The sequence below is a fragment of the Bos mutus genome, unplaced genomic scaffold, assembly GCF_027580195.1.
Source record: "Bos mutus isolate GX-2022 unplaced genomic scaffold, NWIPB_WYAK_1.1 CTG229, whole genome shotgun sequence".
Classification (NCBI taxonomy): domain Eukaryota; kingdom Metazoa; phylum Chordata; class Mammalia; order Artiodactyla; family Bovidae; genus Bos; species Bos mutus.
Genome location: NW_027219739.1, coordinates 204,876 through 225,371, shown reverse-complemented (window position 1 = coordinate 225,371; position 20,496 = coordinate 204,876). Strand labels below are relative to the sequence as shown.

The 20,496-nt window shown below is 37.1% G+C and overlaps 1 protein-coding gene across 2 annotated transcripts in view; it reads right to left on the bottom strand.

Moving 5' to 3' along the window:
• Positions 1 to 6,352: 6,352 nt before the first annotated feature.
• Positions 6,353 to 20,496, bottom strand: part of LOC138986888 (gamma-taxilin-like) — a 103,035-nt gene continuing 88,891 nt past the window's right edge. The window contains exons 5-10 of one of the 2 annotated variants that reach the window (XM_070366881.1): positions 18,171 to 18,365; positions 15,404 to 15,523; positions 13,786 to 13,875; positions 11,590 to 11,682; positions 9,521 to 9,616; positions 6,353 to 8,851 (exon numbers count right to left, since the gene is read on the bottom strand). In XM_070366881.1, the coding sequence (XP_070222982.1) occupies positions 8,714 to 8,851; positions 9,521 to 9,616; positions 11,590 to 11,682; positions 13,786 to 13,875; positions 15,404 to 15,523; positions 18,171 to 18,365 (732 nt within the window). In that variant the 3' untranslated portion in view covers positions 6,353 to 8,713. The remainder of the gene's footprint in view (positions 8,852 to 9,520; positions 9,617 to 11,589; positions 11,683 to 13,785; positions 13,876 to 15,403; positions 15,524 to 18,170; positions 18,366 to 20,496) is intronic. The other variant, XM_070366884.1, reaches the window with a different exon arrangement.

Sequence of the window (20,496 nt, the reverse complement as noted above, 5' to 3'; positions counted from 1 at the left end):
GAGATTCCTTAAAAAACTGGAAATACAACCGCCATACAACCCACCAATCCCACTTCTGGGCATACACACCAAGGAAGCCAGAATTGAAAGAGACACGTGTGTCCCAATGTTCACTGCAGTGTTGTTTACAATAGCTAGGACATGGAAGCAACCTAGATGTCCATCAACAGAAAGTGGAAAAGGGAATTGTGGTACCTATATACAATAGGATATTACTCTGCTATAAAAAAAAGAACACGAGTCAGTTTTAATGAGGTGGATGAAATTGTATAATTGTGAAATTATATTAAGTATATATGGAATTTAGAAAGATGGTAACAATGACCCTATATGCAAGACAGCATATAGGGTTCATAAAACCATTATCTCTTCATATCTAGGAAAGCACTAAGCACTAAACCCCTTCACGGTGACATCGGCTACTGACTAGCAGAAAATCTTCGTAAAATAAGCTCCTGATTGCATTGAACTCCCCCTTCACCAAAACCTTTATATTTGCCTTAACCCTGCCTCTCTGGGGCAGTCTTTCTGATAGATCTAAGGTGCTGTCGCCTGGGCTACAGTCCTCATTTTGTCCCAAATAAAACTTAACTCACAACTTTCAAGTTGTGCATCATTTTAGTCAACAGAGGTAACTGTCCTATTTTTAAATCAATTTTAATTCATAAAGCTTATCCTTTTCTCTAAGGCCAGTTTTATCATTTTCTGTAGATCAGTCTTATGGACTCTGTGTGAGAGGGAGAGGGTGGGGAGATTTGGGAGAATAGCATTGAAACATGTATAATATCATGTATGAAACGAGTCGCCAGTCCAGGTTCGATGCACGGTACTGGATGCTTGGGGCTGGTGCACTGGGACGACCCAGAGGGAGGGTAGGGGAGGGAGGAGGGAGGAGGGTTCAGAATGGGGAACGCGGGTGTACCTGTGGCGGATTCATTTCAATATTTGGCAAAACTAATACAATATTGTAAAGTTAAAAAAAAAAAAAAAAAAATTTTGATATTTTCAAAGATCAGAGAGGCTTCCACTCTGGTATTAATGTCCTACCAGTGATTTGTGGGCCATTTTTCCAAAAAACTTTTACTTTAGCAGGATACTGCATATCTCCCCTAGCCCAAGAATCTACCAGGGCCTGGCTCACAAGTCATTTGTTTCTTTTCATACTTTCTCACATCTTTCTACAGATTTGAATATTTGAGTATTTATTTACAAATCTGAATATTTAAGACTCACCTTCAACTTTATCATCAGGAAAAAGTGGATTATTTCCCTTTGGTTCTTTCCCCATTCTCATTTTCCTTATTTATAAATGTACATTGCATTTTCCTGAGATCTAATATTTATTTTTTTTATGGTACATAGCCCATAATTCTAGGTGTTTCATCAATTTTCTCTTTAGGGACTTTCTCTTTATTAAGAGCCATGGACATCTCCTTTCTAGATACTCTGTTACAACTTTTGTTCCATTCTCTGTCTTCCCTGCTTTCAAAACCCATTCTCTCAAATCTCCTAGTTGCTGGACTTTATGAACCATTTTTGCTGGACTTTATGAACCACTTCATTAATGGAAGTATTTTGTCTTATTTAACAAGAGTTAAGATTATATGCAGGTCAGGAAGCAACAGTTAGAACTGGACATGGAACAACATGCTGGTTCCAAATAGGAAAAGGAGTACGTCAAGGCTGTCTATTGTCATCCTGCTTATTTAACTTCTATGCAGAGTACATCATGAGAAACACTTGGCTGCAAGAAACACAAACTGCAATCAAGATTGCTGGGAGAAATATCAATAACCTCAGATATGCAGATGACACCACCCTTATGGCAGAAAGTGAAGAGGAACTAAAAAACCTCTTGATGAAAGTGAAAGTGGAGAGTGAAAAAGTTGGCTTAAAGCTCAACATTCAGAAAACGAAGATCATGGCATCCAGTCCCATCACTTCATGGGAAATAGATGGGGAAACAGTGGAAACAGTGTCAGACTTTATTTTGGGGGGGCTCCAAAATCACTGCAGATGATGAATGCAGCCATGATTAAAAGACGCTTACTCCTTGGAAGAAAAGTTAGGACCAACCTAGATAGCATATCAAAAAGCAGAGACATTACTTTGCCAACAATGGTCCGTCTAGTCAAGGCTATGGTTTTTCCGGTAGTTATGTGTGAATGTGAGAGTTGGACTGTGAAGAAGGCTGACTGCCGAAGACTTGATGCTTTTGCACTGTGGTGTTGGAGAACATTCTTGAGAATCCCTTGGACTGCAAGGAGATCCAACCAGTCCATCCTAAAGGAGAGCAGCCCTGGGTATTCTTTGGAGGGAATGATGCTAAAGCTAAAACTCCAGTACTTTGGCCACCTCATGCGAAGAGCTGACTCAGTGGAAAAGACTCTGATGCGGGGGGTGGGGGGTGGGGGGGTGGATTGGGGGGCAGAAGAAGGGGACGACAGAGGATGAGGTGACTGGATGGCATCACTGACTCGATGGACGTGAGTTTGAGTGAAGTCCTGGAGTTGGTGATAGACAGGGAGGCCTGGCATGCTGCGATTCATGGGGTCACCAAGAGTTGGATACAACTGAGTGACTGAACTGAACTGTAGATAACATGTTTCTAACCTGGAGGAGTCATTTTTTAAAGTCTTTTTATCTGTACTTTGTGAGGCATCTTTCAACATTTCATCTGTATGTCCCACAAAAATGGCACTTTCCATGGTCGACTCCTCCAACCTCTGAACAGTCTTCTAAAGTATACCAAGACCGATCACTTTCAGGCCACGTGGATTCTAAAAGATATTCTTAAGTCATTCTTCACTCACCACTTTTGACAGATTTGAGGCTCCAGGACTCTGGCTTTTGTATCTGAAAGCCTGTTACACAAAAGAATCACTGCTCGAAATGCCAAATTTCTTTGCATCCTCCTCACCTATGAGTATTCCAGTAGTTCCAGGGTTATATATGCACTGTACCCAGGAAATAAGGTGCTCTCCAGGCCTGTGAGTACATCTACTTAAAAATATAATTAATTTTAAATATAATTAATAATCTTCAAAAGTATCCTTCCTTATAGTATGCCTCCAGGCATCATTCCATTTTCCAATGCCATGCCAATTGAGCACAAAATTAAGAGGGTTTAGGTTTCTCCTTGGAGAAGGCAATGGCACCCCACTCCAGTACTCTTGCCTGGAAAAGCCCATGGACGGAGGAGCCGGGTGGGCTGCAATCCATGGGGTCGCTAAGAGTTGGACGTGACTGAGCGACTTCACTTTCACTGTTCATTTTTATGCACTGGAGAAGGAAATCAGTGTTCTTGCCTGGAGAATTCCAGGGACGGGGGAGCCTGGTGGGCTGCCGTCTATGAGGTCACACAGTCAGACACAACTGAAGTGACTCAGCAGCAGCAGCAGGTTTCTCCTTGGCATCCAGAGCTGCATCGTGCCTTCATTTTATAATTATATTCACTGTCTAGAAAATGGCCTTTGTACAAATGTTTTACATAAACCATTTACATTTTTGGCTGTTTCCATAAAGTGGTTGACTCTTGGCATTTTCCAACACCATTTGCATAATAGTTGTCTCTTGATTTCTATTGCTTAATCAAGTGACTTATCTGCACACTCAAGAGAAATACTGGATTCCAGGCTGTTCAAACGAAAAATAAAAATTTGCTTTCTTATATAAAATTGGATAAACTTAACTTTTGATCTCAAAAATAAATTCTATTAATAGAAGTCTCTAAAACTCCATATACAGACATTCCTTACTAAGGTCATCTAAAACTAGAGAAATTCAGTGTTGGCAGATGTCACACTATAGATACCTTCTCAACATCTACTCTGCCGGGAGCTGGTGTGAGGAGCTCTGCCTGTGGCAAAGGTCATGAGGAAGGAGGCTTGGTATACACAAAGCGGGGATCAAGCCTCAGGAGTCCCCCTGGATATTCTCGAGCATCTATCCCCAAAAACCAGCCTGCCTACTTTACTGTTTTGTGCTCTCACCTCTGACTTTACTAGGGGCTGTCCCCCACCACCATCTCACTCCCTCTGATAAAGAGTTAACCTACAGCTCCACTTAATAAAGTTCCTGGGCATTAGGAGTGTTTAAATCCAAACCCCTCAGATGGCACTCTAACTTGCCTGACAGGTTTATCCGGACTCGTACAGCTATTCATACGATTGTTTACAGTCTCCCAACCACGAGAGGCACAGGAAGCTTAAGATATTCAAATAGTTTAGAGCCTCTCAGAGAGTTAGAAACTGCCAAAATATAACTAGCAAAAGATTTCATTGATGAGCCAATGCTTGCTGCCAAGTTTCCACATCCCCTGCTTTGTACCCTTGAATGTGTATTAATATAGTTGGTATGCAGAAAAAATAAGTAGTGGCCTTGGTGTTAGCAACTTTAGACCCTTAAGGTAATAAATTCTTTTCTTTGTTGTAAACCCACTGCACCTCTGCCCTATAGGAATACAACCTTATTGAACACCTTCGGAGGATGGCACCAAACCTTTTTTTTTTTTTTTAAACTTTACAATATTGTATTAGTTTTGCCAAATATCGAAATGAATCCGCCACAGGTATACCTGTGTTCCCCATCCTGAACCCTCTTCCCTCCCCTACCCTCCCTCTGGGTCGTCCCAGTGCACCAGCCCCAACCATCTAGTATCGTGCATCAAACCTGGACTGGCGACTCATTTCATACATGATATTATACATGTTTCAATGCCATTCTCCCAAACCTCCCCACCCTCTCCCTCTCCCACAGAGTCCATAAGGCTGATCTATACATCAGTGTCTCTTTTGCTGTCTCGTACACAGGGTTATTGTTACCATCTTTCTAAATTCCACATATATGCGTTAGTATACTGTATTGGTGTTTTTCTTTCTGGCTTACTTCACTCTGTATAATAGGCTCCAGTTTCATCCACCTCATTAGAACTGATTCAAACGTATTCTTTTCAATGGCCAAGTAATACTCCATTGTGTATATGTACCACAGCTTTCTTATCCATTCATCTGCTGATGGGCATCTAGGTTGCTTCCATGTCCTGGCTATTATAAACAGTGTTGTGATGAACATTGGGGTACACGTGTCTCTTTCAATTCTGGTTTCCTCGATGTGTATGCCCAGTAGTGGGATTGCTAGTCATAAGGCAGTTCTATTTCCAGTTTTTTAAGGAATCTCCACACTGTTCTCCATAGTGGCTGTACTAGTTTGCATTCCCACCAACAGTGTAAGAGGGTTCCCTTTTCTCCACACCCTCTCCAGCATTTATTGCTTGTAGACTTTTGGATCGCAGCCATTCTGACTGACGTGAAATGGTACCTCATAGTGGTTTTGATTTGCATTTCTCTGATAATGAGTGATGTTGAGCATCTTTTCAAGTGTCAAACCTTAAAATAATTACTCTTAGAGAAAATAAATCTTACAGTTGACAAATCTTTATCAGAGTCATAAAATGTTAATAAGCCTTCTGGCGAGAAGATGATGTAAATCACCTAAACCATATGTATACGATAAACTTGCAGGAAAGAAACCCTGGTTTCGATAAGGATCAAAGACGGCTGACTTTGCATGATTTCACATCCCCTATTATCCTCTATGTGCAACTTGGGAGTATAAAAGCCCCTGTTGAAAATAAAGCTACGGGCCTTGCTCACCAAAGCTTGGTCTCCCCATGTCATTCTTTCTTTCACATTCTGGCTGAGTCTCCATCCAGAGCGCGGAGGCCCTCTACAACCATTTATTTGCCTGGGCTTTTAAGACCCACTCGAGAAGGTGCCTAAGATGGGGGCACTTTCTGCTATTCGAGAGGGCGCCTGCGGCCTCCATGGTCAGAGCTAACCTGATGTCACAGGTTATAATGATTTTCCACGTAAACCAAGCTACTCAGCCTCTTTTCTCCACTGAATTTTCCTACTGAGCTATCCTCATTCTATTACTCTTTATATCTCTGATGAATATTTAAATAAAGCCAGTGTAATCGCCAATGCCATCTCCCCTTCAAACTCCCTGGATCAGCCGGGGCTGGACCTTGGCACTACTCTAAAGATGCTTTCCTTTCTTTGATGTTGACCACTTTTAAAGTTTTTACTGAATTTGTTACAATATTGTTTCACTAACCAGGGATTGAACTGCCACCAGCTGCACTGGAAGGCAAAGTCTTAACCACTGTAATACAAGGGAAGTCCCCTAAAACACAAACTTTTAAAAGGAAAGAAACTAAGGTGCTAACAGAAGTTGGCTAAATAAACTGAGTTCTGCTGGTCCATTAGGGAGTAGTCTCCTTCACCCCAACTTACCTAAATGATGCTGTAATTACCTATGTTTCCAAGGGCAGAAAAATCATTTTACAGTTACCTTTGCAGCTGATCACTGTCACATGAAGTGTAAAGAATACACAGAGACTGTTACATTAGTCATCACAGATTTACTCTACCTTTAACAGAGCAGGTAAAATTCACATTTGTGAAATATCTACAAAACACCTTCAAAAAGCAAAGTGACTGCCTCATTAATCTTCTATCCTCAGAAAAAAATGTATGTTATAAAAACAGAGAAATGTATTTAGCAGTTTGTTTTTAGTAATTTTCTATTTACAGCTTGAAAGAGGTAGATACTTCAGCAGCACCTGAGAAATGTAAGGTGACAGTCAAACAAAAATACTGGGCTCCTAACCACAAAATGTCATCCTACGCAACTAAAAATATAATAGTCAATTAAGTTATTCTACACCGTTTTTTGTATACCTTGGTATCCACTGCCACTATAGATTTTACACTCAAAAAGATCCCATAAAATGGTAAAGCAAGCACAATTTAATTCTATTGCAAATTTTCATCAGCCAACTATTTTCAAACAAGGGTTGACGAATCAAAGGTGGTACAGTGACAGAGGGAAAACTTTTAAGAGAAACCAAATAAATCCCACAGAATTTACCTCTTTTCAATATCTATATTATTTCACACAATACCTAATATGTCTAGTATCCCCAACGTGTCTTAAACCCCGTCAACCACGCTGAATTCAGCCCAAGATTTACCTTCCACAGAAACAAGTGACACAAAGAAGTGTGGCCGGCAACACAACTACCTTAACCTTAAATGTCAATATCTTATGAGTAGCAGGGTGCTAGTGAAATACCGTCAGTCATATTACTTTTAAAATCTTAATTTCTAGCACAAATCTTTATTTTTTCTCATAGAAATGGGTCCAGTGTTTTCATTTAGTAACTAAAGTGGTACTCGTTCGGTTGTGTCCAGTTCTTTGAAATCCCATGGACTGTAAGCCACCAGGCGCCTCTGTCCACAGAATTCTCCAGGCAAGAATACTGGAGTCGGTTGCCATGCCCTTCCCCAGGGGATCTTTCTGAACCAGGGACTGAACCTGCATCTCTTGCATCTCCTGCACTGGGAGGCACGGTTTTTTGAATGTCTGAGTCACCAGGGATGCCCTGGAGAAGGAGAAGCCAAGGAGAAGCCCTTTAGTAACTAAAGGAAGTACTATAAAAAAATCTGTTAAACAACTATATTTGGTTTTGTTAATTTTTGCAGATTTAACTAGTCAACTTTCATATACATTCTTTGCTTCACTGTCCATAACCTTGATTATCAAGGTCAATGATGGAAATTCATAACTATTTCACATTATGGGCTCTTTCCTATGAGACAATTCAATTTTTAAGCCCTTTTATATCACAATATGACAGAAACATACAAGTAAGGTTATTTAGCTTCTCTACATCAAACTAATGAAGTAAAGAACAAAATTCAAACTTCAGAAATTTTCCCATTGTAAATGCGAACACCTAAATACTAGTTTTTTTTCCCTTCAAGCATCTGTTCCAATATAAAACTAAAAGAAATATACAAATATTTTTAAGTCTCATAAACTTTCAGCCTTTGTCCAGTAACTTGCCTGAATATAACGCTTTCTAAACAAATGGTATTTCATACACATATTCTGCTACAATTTTGAAGGAGTGAAAATCTGCAGTTATCTCAGTTTGTCAAGTGATGAAAATGTTATCAAAAACTAATCTGAATCAAATATGCTTTGCTTGTTTCATATCCCATACTGCACTTTTATTTTCACCTGGCTTTTAAATGAGTTATTGGTCAAAACTAATCATCTTTACTATTTTCTCTCTTTTATATTAATGAACCAGAGTTTAAATTAGTATTGATTTCTACACAGATGAACCATTATCAGAATAATTCTCACTTTAATTCTGATAATTATATTCAAGGGCAGGGGATAAGACAATGAACATATAAACATATGTAATTAAAAGAACAAGGCAATGAGCACATGCATTCCAATAAAGGAAAAATAAGGCAAATGTATACAATAACGGAGTAGAAAACGTATACATCAAAAAAATGCAGACAGCTAAGCAGTCTCCTGTATCATATAGTCCAATAGCTAAGAAAATACATATATGGTAGAAAAATTAAGAAAAATTTCATCACAAAAGGAATAGAACTACTACATAAGAGTTATACACAAAATATATCTCTCAATACAGTGATCATACTTCATCTCAGTCAACAGAATCAATGCCCAGAAGAGATCCCATAAAAAGGGTCATTTGAACTGCACTGGACTCAACACCCAGTTTGCCTCCTGGAGCTCTTTTAGAGTGGGTGATCACCTCTTTCTGAGAATCAAGAGCAGAGCAGGGCTGTATTATAGGTGTTGCTAAATCTGCGTCTGATGCTTATACAGAGCGCTTCTCTTTCAGGACTTGCACCTTTTCATTCAGCTCATTTCTTTCCATCTGAAGAGCTCTGTACAGCTTCTCTAGTCGTTCCAGCTTTATCTGAAAGACCCTGTACTCTTTATCATGGACAGTTTTCTGGGAAAGAAAAGAAAATTTATGAAACCTTTATATGAAACACAAATTAGGTTACTGTGCACAAAACTAAGTAATCTGAATCAATCTGTAAACTAATTTTTATCATGTCTTGAATGTCACTACGTAGTATTTTAAATAGTTATATTTATTCTCAAGTATGCTATGGGACAAAGCAAAACTTAGATACTTTACAGATGTCTACAACACAAAGTTGAGTTAACTAGTTAAGGCAAAAAGTTGTCTCTGTAAGACAACCTAAATTACTGCAGGAAAGAGAATGTATAATCAAAACTGCCGTAACTTAGCAAACTTACACAAGTTTTAATCTGCCTCAATACTGAAACAAGTCAGCATTTGCTATTCACTCATGTAAACCTAACAGAAGGCGATGGAACCCCACTCCAGTACTTTTGCCTGGAAAATCCCATCGATGGAGGAGCCTCGTGGGGCTGCAGTCCATGGGGTCACAAAGAGTCCAACACAACTGAGCGACTTCACTTTCACTTCCCACTTTCATGCACTGGAGAAGGAAACGGCAACCCACTCCAGTGTTCTTGCCTGGAGAATCCCAGGGATGGGGAGCCTGGTGGGCTGCCGTCTATGCGGTCGCACAGAGTCAGACACGACTGAAGTGACTTAGCAGCAGCAGCAGCATGTAAACCTTCTCACCTCTTCAGCCATTTCCAGAAGTATTTTATTATTATTTTCCCATTTGGTACACCACATTATCACTTCTTTTTCAAGGTTTTTCATTTTCTTTGTCATCTGTGAACCAACACAATTGTAAATTTAAATTCTAAACTGCTAGAGTCACCACAAAACCATTTTATAATGTTCTTCACATCATGCAGCAGGTTACTTCCATCAAGTAGTTGATAGCTATTATATCTTTATAAAAGTGGCTGCGATAGTTTGTCGCCAGCAGAACTCCCCTTTGGTGGAGCAATAGGAAACAAAGTTGAGAGTTGCACATTATAAGAAAAAAGAAATTTCATTGTATCAGTTTCACAAAGCAGCAGAATATGGATCTTTCGATACAACACTCTCAGCTCTAAGTTAGGATTGGAGTGCAATTCATTCCTGTTGGGAGGCAGCAAGAGATCATCTTTCTCTTAAAGTTGTAAAGGACTCTTAGAAGAACAGAGATTCTTTTTTGTTGTTGTGGTTGAGCTGCTAAGCCATGTCTAATTCTTTGTGATCCCAATATTTAAATTATTGAATTCTTACTTTTAATCTCCTCACAAACTCACAGGACTAATTTATTTCAAATTTTGTTAAAGATACAATGCTTCAAAACCTAAGATCTGATACTACAAAATCTTAGTTTTCAGAAGTTCAGAATAAGATTTAGATACGCTAGTCATTCACCTTTGTTTCTAATATTATTTCACTATATCAGCTCTGTTCTAGACAGAGATACTGAATCTGGCATTGTTGAGGGAAACAGGGGTAAGATAGAGCTAGTGCCCTTTGTCTTGTCATTTTAATTATCCACAAAACCAGAGAAAATCTATGTATATGGCTTGAATGCTGACCTCTACAGCCACTAGCAGATGAGGAATGTGTTCCAGTCCAGAGGATTCTCGAGGAGGTAACAAAATTACAGTCTCCGTCTTAAAATTGTCCTTCATGATGAGCACACATATGCTGGAGTCCACATAACAGAGCCTCAACTGAGAGGTATGTCAGGCACAATCATCTACTGCTCATTCAATTCTCCATATTACTCAGTTTAAAAACACCTCAAGGTGGTAAACAGGACTTAACATGGCCAAGCACTGTCTAAATACAACAGTCAAAAATTTTCATTTTTAAGAATAAAAGAATAAAAAGGCATAGAAAGGTTAAACAACTTTTCTATGGTCTACCATAAATGACGTAAGAGTTACTGATACAAGAAATATGACTGACAGGTATGTGCTCCAAACCACTATGCCTGTAAGATTTAGTAATACTCTTAGTAATAATAATCTTTAGTAATAATCATGACTAATATCTATCAAATGCTTACAAAATGTCATGCCCTACTGTTACATTTTCTCCATTAAAAAAAAAAAAAATCCCAATTTTAAGGGGAAGTGGAAGACAGCTTGCTCCAGTCAATTTATACCATGCAATTAACAGATCTCAGTAATTTGAGAAAAAGGTAGATATCTTATATACTTTAAAACTACCCTTTAGCCATATTTTGAACTAGAATGACCTAAAACTTCTTTGTATGACATTTTAATTATTTTCTAAATTTTGCAGAGATGTCCTTCTATATTATACATACAGAGATAAAATTTAAGACTAAAAACATTCTAGGCATTAGCTAGGTCCTCATAAATAATCTATTGCAATTATCTATTGCATTAGCTAGGTCCTCATAAATAATCTATTGCAATAATCTATTGCAAACATAAATAATCTGTTCCAAATTGTTCATATATTACTGCTTTCCTTGGCTTCAATTTTAAAAAAATAATTTACAAATGTTCTGTGAAAGAACTGGGTGTGCTCATCTGAAGCATCTTTTTTAAAAATTGACTTTTAAGAACAATTTGTTCTCAGGATAAAAATCTACTTTTAAGAGTATTTGAGGTAATTTCTAAGCAAAATTTCTAAGTCAGGAGAGAATCTAAAAAGATAAAATTAAAATCATAACCAGACCAATGTAAACTCTGTCCAAATAGTAATTGCTTAAAATAATCTCTTACAAATTCAGTAGTGATATTCTACTGAAAATAGGTAAATACCTTTTCCATTTCCTGCCTGAAGGTTGTAAAGAGTTCATTGCTTTTTTCCATGGTAGTCTGGAATTCTTCAAATTTATCCATATAAAGAGAAAGCTATAGAAAAAAGTATCAAATATTATGAGTTTCAGATATGTGATATAAAATCCCAAAGACTATCAAAATAATATAATGTGGCTAAATATTAGTTACTTGCTATAAGCAATAAAAAGTGAGGACATATGCATAATAAATCTTCAGGCAGATACAATGGCTAAAATTCTTGTAACTCACTAAAATGCACTGAGAAGAAAATTTGTTCGTTTAATTTAACTGTACGTATTTAAAACGTACAAATGTGGTAGCTCCATTCCATCAGTTACAAAATAAGCTACACTGTTATCACTATATATTTCATGTGACTGTAACAGGTCATGCACTAGCCTTCTACTTGTTTTTTAAAAAGGCCCTTGGAAAAAGATGACCCTTTTATAGGACAACTTATATAAATGCTTGCTATCAAGGCTATGTCTTTCCTTATACTAGGCAGGAAGATAAAACAGAAGTCAAAGAATAGTCTGGATGAAACAAAAAATTTAATGTGAGTATGGCTGAGAAAAAGATAATCTAAAAGAGGTAGAGACATCAATTTCAAAACTCACCCTCAAATAATTAACATCTAGCTGAGAAAACAATGGCTAAAGCATGTGCTTAGTTATTTTATGTGAATGAAGAAAAAACACTTCAGAGACCATGTAAATGTATTATCTTCAGGAAGAGGAAACAGAGGTCCAGAAAATTTGAGTGTTCTGCTAAAGAAAAGTAGAAAATAATAATAGATTGAGCCTAAGAGATAGCATTAGTGATGCTTTTCAAATATATCAAATAGAACTGGAAGGAGTCATGCAATGACACTTGACAGAGATTATAAGTTATAGCAGTTTTAGCCATGGTCCATTATAAAAAATGGAACATCCAAGTACTTTGTCCTACTTGAGTTCAATGCTGGCCAACTGTAAGTAGTTAGCAACTGGTAATTATCACAGAGTTGAAATTATGTGCCTAGATTACAAAACAGTAAAGACAATGAAATTATCAATAAGGGCTGAAAACTGACATAGTAAGAGCACACAATGAGCCCAACATTTGGGAAACAAAGCCACACTTAGGAAGCAGGTGACAATAAATAAAACAAACTAATGATTAGATAAGACTAGCCAAAGGGACATTAAGTCTCAGATAATATAAACTGCACTGTTAACATTATACAAGAACCAGAGATGCCCTGTGAGGTTGGTAAACAGTTCCTCTTGGTGATTTAACCTGCAGAACTTATCAATGACATCCACATTAAAGATCATGTCCTAAAGTAAATATAAACTCTTCATACATTCTTTATATCTACTCCTCCATTTGTATGAACCACTTAGTATATATGGCTAATAAATAAGGTACTTAAATCTGACAGTGGGAAATTCAACAGACCTCTAACATTTTCACTTTTTCATAACACCATTATAAAATATCCCCAAAGACTGCCCATGAAAATGCATGCATGCCAGTCTTAATATATTAGCGTATTTTAAAACTGAGAGTGCTTAAACAGTATAAAATGAAGTCTTAACAGGTAATGCATTTTTTTCAACAGACTGTAATCAGTTTAATTTAAAAGAAAGTAAGTCATGCATATATCAAATAAATACCTAATTGCACCTCTCTATCAAAACTAGAGAGGCATTGCTAAAACTTTCAGAGATGGAAGGCACAATATTTCCTGTGTCTTTCCTTTAAAGCAAAGATGCAGCATCTGCTCTCTTTATTCCATACAAAGCAACCAACTTAAAGACACCAGAGGACAATGAAAAACAAGGAGAATCCCAATTCTTTTTTAAAAAGAATAAATGCACAACATCACCTGGATGTGAAATTAACTCTACATATTTTAAAAAAAATGTACACTCTGCCTGTGTTGATTTCCTCATAGAACAAACTAAAAAGATACTGGTGAAAAATCTAGATAGTAGAAGGAAGACAATGAAAACAGTCTGATCAGACATACCAATTTGCGTAAGTACAGGACTTACAGAGAAAAACTCTACTCAAAACATGATAAATTAGTCACCTTATGTGAAGAGAAAAATTTCAAGAGGACAAAAGATCTGTTTTTCAGTTCAGTTCTGGCTGTGGGTGGGAACCAGGAGACTCAAAAATTTTGCTAACCTCTATTGTCGTTACCTGCTGTTTTAATTGTACTTCTTGCTGTTTCATTTCCTCATATTTGTGCCTTGATTCTGTGGCTTCTTTTAACAACTAGAAAAGAGAAACATTCTAGCAAAATACTAACAGTAATTACACATAGGACTAAAAAAATGTCAGAAAACCAAATACTATATATATAGCCTTTCCTTTCATTATTCTAGTAAGAATCATAGGTCAATCAATGAAACATCCTGTTATATTGTCAATTACCTCTATCCCAGATCTGTTAAACCCTCAATAATACCAAGGAAAGAGAAATCATCTATAAACCTCTTAAGGACAAAAAGCACCTAAGAGGAACACAAAGGTTTATAAAACTCTGGGTTAAATTGTTCTGTTAAAAGTGAAAATAATTAAGATATCTACACCTTGAAGTAAGAAACAGAGTAAGGAATCTTGATCTTATCTATTATCTAGACTGTTCAGAAAGCTCACCTACAGCTTGACAGGTAAGAAGAGGCAAGTAGACAGGCTATGTAGTAAAGCAATGAAAACACGACTGGGTTTCTTATTACCTTTTTGAAAAGTAGAACAGAGGAGCACATAGTTAGTGAACTATTGTTTTTAAGAAAATCATACAGTAAATTTGCATAGTGGGCAATGTGAAATTCAATCCTTGAATTTCTGAATTAATGTCACACAAAATGCAAATTAGCCTTAATAGAGCCTTAAACCAACCAGAGACTAGGTTCATGTATGTACACATGTTGTTTATGTGCATGAAGGCTCCTAATTTATACTCCAAAGTGGAAATAGCAACTGTTTCTTCAGCTGTATAATGGATATTGTTTATGGGTTTTATAAGGTCCATGGTGTAAAAAAATGCACCTCTGTAAACCCTAGACTCACATTAAATATGAATTGTTAACATAAGGAAGAACACACAGGAAATGTTCATATACATATGTCACACCATGCTTACTTTTAGGGCTCAGCCTACTTGAACATAGAGCTAGATGAAACAGTTCACATTATTATAATCACTTTTCACTTTATTAATTTAACTTATGTAAGCATATGTAATTTAATTTATGTATGATAAATATGAGACCTTCACTATGTTCATAATTAATGACAAACAAAATAATCCAAACAGATTCAGGGAACAGTAGCTTATGATTAGGAAATAAAGAATTCTCTTAAATTTCATCAGAAAGTTGTATCAAGAGTAATTAAACAAATATTTACCTATTTAGAAAAAATGGAACAAAATGTAGGAGACCGATTTTTGGTGTGAAATTTAATTGCTCCTAGCTCTCAGGCCCAAATTTGCTGATAACTTGTACAAATCTTGAACCTGCTTATCACTATCTAAAAATCAATATAATATTCTAGACAGAAAAATCAAACATGTGCAGGTCTACTCACTGAACTTGGTGTAACAATTCATTTTTTTTAATATGGAAATTTCATCAGGAATAAAAAACAAAGATGTATTCTAACATTTCTCAATATAAAGTGTTAAAAAAAACAAATTACTTGTCCCAGTATCAATGTAAAATGCTGAATGAGTTTAAGAGTTTTAAATGGCTTTGTTAACAGTTTTGAAGAGACAATTGTTTTAAGAAATACAACTTACAAACTCTCTTTCTCTTCGATGTTTTTTATCAGCTTCCTTTATAAGTTGTGCTGTTTGCTGAAGTTTGGCATCCACAAGGTGCTGTTGCAATTCTTTGTGTTTGAACACTTTAGCAATATGCTACAGAGAAAACAGAATTTCTTCTATCACTTAAGGAAAGGGGACAAACTAGTGAGGATATGTTAACACAAGATATGGTAACCTGCCCCTCTATCGCTCCTACCAACACTATGATACACAGTAACACTGGGTCTTTCTGTGTATGCTTGAAGATCCATCTATTTACATCTCCTTGCAAACCATCCTAAGCTTATAGGAAAGATCCCCTGTGACTATTTCTGTATCCTTATGCCCTTATTCAAGGTGAACTATTCAGTAGTTTGTAGAATTCATATTTCTACTCTATATTGAAAACTGGCTCAAACTTATCAAGAAAAAGACTGAAAATCACAGATTCTTAAACATTTTTCTCATTAAATTTTCTCAAGTTTCACAGTGTAGGTATTAGTACGTAGTAGCATAGCATATGGAGAAGGCAATGGCACCCCACTCCAGTACTCTTGCCTGGAAAATCCCATGGACGGAACAGCCTGGTAGGCTGCAGTCCATGGGGTTGTGAAGACTGACTTCACTTTCACTTTTCACTTTCATGCACTGGAGAAGGAAATGGCAACCCACTCCAGTGTTCTTGCCTGGAGAATCCCAGGGATGGGGGAGCCTAGTGGGCTGCCATCTATGGTGTCGCATGGAGTCGGACATGACTGAAGCGACTTAGCAGCAGCAGCAGCATATCATAATGGTAGGAAGTCAAATGCTCAGTGGAACATCTTGGACAAATTTTTTCCATTGATGAATCAGTTTTCTTACCTAAAAAGGTTGGTAACCACATCTACCTTGCAGAATTGCTGTAAAAATCAATGTAATGGTTGAAGTGAAGGACTTGGTAACTGGCACATTAGTAGACACTGGTAAGAGGTCATTATCATTTTCAACCTAAATTGTTAAGTGGTATTTATGTACAATAATATAATCAGAACACCCTTCTCAGATAGAGAAATAGTTAACTATCTTCGTCACAAGATCCCAGAAAAGAAAAAAGCAGATTTATAAAATGTAATTAAAAAAACTTTTCCTAAAGTTAAAAAAAATTTGAGGACTGTACAAAATCTGTCTTGAGTGGTAAATAGCTTACTTATTAAACTGTATCCTTCTTTACACAAAAGAAGAGGAAATTCAGTGATATCTCAAATAAGACTTACAAGTGATATGACTTGAACACACATTTTTCAAATTTTCTACATTAATAGCTAGACAAACATTATTAAGAATGAAACTTAAAAAGACTCCTCTTAAAAATTTGACTTGATAAAAATACTAAAAAAAGATTTACTGCATATGCTTAAGAACTGCATCTCCAACAAACAGAATGACAAGAGGAAAAAAAAAAGAAGAAAACCTATTAATTATAAAGGCATGAGATATCACAGTCAATGAAATGTAGAAACCTTATCTGGATCTGACTCAAACAATCTTATATAGTGGGAGATAGAAAAATGTGAAGCTTAATATTTCATTAAGTGCTTATAAAATATTTAGGTACGAAATGGCATTGCTTTCTGCTTCAAAAAAGGGCTTGCCATTTCAAGATATGTTTTTAAATAGTAGAGTGGAATAATATGACATCTTGAATTTGCTTCAAAGTAGATATTTAAAGTTATTAGATGCAAATGTGAATAACTGGTGACGTTACTTTTAATTTTCAAATTATGAGAGTAAGAAAACTGTTAAAAGAAATAAAAAATGGTTGAAAGATACTAAAAATCTTAAAAATGGTTTCAAGTTTTATACATAAAACTATAAATTGAGATGATCTGAAATTTGATTGAAAACCGGACAAATCTTTCTTTTTGGTAGTAAAATAAAATTACCATTTTAACTGGACATATTTGCTCTTAGTTACCAGTTTTTATCTTTGTATCTTTGATACAAAGATGAAGCTTTTATAAGTTCATAACACATAAAGAAACAGGATTTTACTAGCTTAAAGCATATTAAAGTCAGGGCGTGCAGCCTTTGGAAAACTCAAAGCCTCCCATGATGCACATCTAACCTGTGAAAGTAACATAAGCAGGTTGTTAACAATTTGCTCTTTAATCTAGACAACACCCCACTTCCAGACTAGTTTCTAATTAGAATGACCAGGTTCTGCAGATTATTCCTATGATTCCGAAGATCATTCATATGAAGTTTTTATTTCATTGGATGTGCCAACAGTGGGTGATAGTTCTATTTTCTTCTCCTAAATACAACATAGAAAGGGGAAAGCAATGATATTGTACATGGTACAGATGATGACACAAGTCTGAGATATTGGGCATTTGACTGCCAAATGTTTATATATATATAACACGTAAATGTTTACTTGTATATTTTGTATATACATGTAAATATAACCTATATTATTAGGTTAGATACAGGAAAAACCACCTCTGTGATAAAATCACATTCTTCCAGTATCACAGAGAAACAATTACTACTTAATATCATCTCCTAGAAATTACTTCACATATCCAATCCATTGATTTCTGGTATATCAAGGGATAATACAGTTCACATGGTGCACAATCTTTTCCTAAGATATAACCCTGCCTTCCACTACAGATGTGCAGAAGTTTCAAAATTGTCCTATGACAGTTTTAGATTTATATGAAGTGGGCAAAAAGCTTTTGGTACTAACAAGATACCTAAACACAAGAAACACCTTTACCTCTTCCCTCAATGCATACTGTTCAATAAGCTTCTTAAGTTTCTCTCCCAGTTCAATGTTTTCCTGGCGGAGTTTGACACTGTGTACATCATGTTGTTTCAGTTGTGTCTGTATTTCATTCAAAGTAAACTGGAAATGTGCAGTTGCTTCTTTACGTCTTTCTTCTTCTTCTCTTGCCTGCTGCATATTTTCTTCCTTATTGTTCAAAATAATTTTTGTTAATAGTGTAAAACTATACCTAAATTGACAAAAATAAACAAACAAACAAAAATAAGCTGCTGCTATGGACCTTCATATTATGCTGCCCCAAGTGATGCTTATGAACTAAAATTTCTTCTCCCTTCTGGTCTATGGGGAGAAAGCTCTTTCTGCAAATCCATCAAATTTCCCAAAGCAGAGAGAGTAATCAGAGAGAGATTTTTCAAACCAGACAGAGTAATCAGAGACACACAAACTGCCCTATGGTGAATAAAGTGCTATCTGACCATCTAGATATTTATTATACTACTAAGGTACAAGGAAGTACCAGGGCTTCCCTCAAGATCAGTTGGTAAAGGATCTGCCTGCAATGAAGGATATCCTGGTTCAATTCCTGGGTTGGGAAGATCCCCTGGTAAAGCAAATGGCAATACATTCTAATATTCTTGCCTGGAAAATCCCATGAACAAAGGAGCTTGGCAGGCTACAGTCCACGGGGTTGCAAGAGTTGGACACAACTTAGCGACTAAACCACCACCAAAGTACAAGTTAGAGGCCTGTCCACACAGTCTACCTCTGTTTCATCAACTATGCTAAAGCCTTTGACTGTGTGAATCACATCAAACTTGGAATCTCTTAAAGAGATGGAAATACCATCTAACCTGGTTCCTGAGAAACCTGTTTGTGGATCAAGAAGTAAACATTAGAACCCTGTATGGAACAACTGACTGCTTCAGCACTGACAGAAGTATGACAGGGCTGTCTACTATAACCCTATTTATTTAACCTATATCTGAGCACAACCTGAGAAACGCTGGATGAGTTGCCCTGGAATCAAGGTAAGCAGGAGAAACTCAAGAACTTCAGGGATGCCGATGATATCACTGTAATGGCAGGAAGTGAAGAGGAACTAAAGAGCCTCTTGATAAAAGTGAAGGAGGAGAATGGAAGAGCCGGCTTAAAACGAAATATTAAAAAAAAAACCTAAAAACTAAGATCATGGTATCCAGCCCCATTACTTCATGGCAAAAAGAAGGAGAAAAGATGGAAGTAGTGACAGAGTTCCTCTTCTTTGGCTCTACAATCACTGTGGATGGTGACTGCAGCCATGAAATCAGAAGACGACTGCTTCTTGGAACATAAGCTATGACAAACCCAGACATGTGATGAAAGTTCAGTTCAGTTCAGTCGCTCGGTAGTGTCTGACTCTTTGCGATCCCATGAATCATAGCATGCCAGGCCTCCCTTGCCCATCAAAACTACCGGAGTTCACCCAAACTCATATGCCATCCAGCCATCTCATCCTCTGTCGTCCCCTTCTCCTCCTGCCCCCAGTCCCTCCCAGTATCAGGGTCTTTTCCAATGAGTCAACTCTTTGCATGAGGTGGTCAAAGTATTGGAGTTTCAGCCTCAGCATCAGTCCTTCCAATGAACACTCAGGACTGGTCTCCTTTAGGATGGACTGGTTAGATCTCCTTGCAGTTCAAAGGAATTGCAAGAATCTTCTCCAGCACCACAGTTCAAAAGCATCAATTCTTCGGCACTCAGCTTTCTTCACAGTCCAACTCTCACATCCATACATGACCACTGGAAAAAGCATAGCCTTGACTAGACAGACCTTTTTTGGCAAAGTAACGTCTCTGCTTTTGAATATGCTATCTAGGTTGGTCATAACTTTTCTTCAAAGGAGTAAGCATCTTTTAATTTCATGGCTGCAGTCAGCATTTGCAGTGATTTTGGAGCCCAAAAAAATAAAGTCTGACACTGTTTCTCTATCTATTTCCCATGAAGTGATGGGACCAGATGCCATGATCTTAGTTTTCTGAATGTTGAGCTTTAAGCCACCTTTCCCCTCTCCTCTTTCACTTTCATCAAGAGGCTTTTTAGTTCCTTTTCATTTTCTACCATAAGGGTGTCATCTGCATATCTGAGGTTATTGATATTTCTCTGAGGATATTTGGTATTTCTCCCGGCAATCTTGATTCCAGCTTGTGTTTCTTCCAGCACACTGTTTCTAATGATGTACTCTGCATATAACTTCTGCCAACAAAGGTCCCTATAGTCATGGATATGGTCACCCCAGAAGTCACGTTTAGTTGTGAGAGCCATATGGACTGTGAAGAAGGCA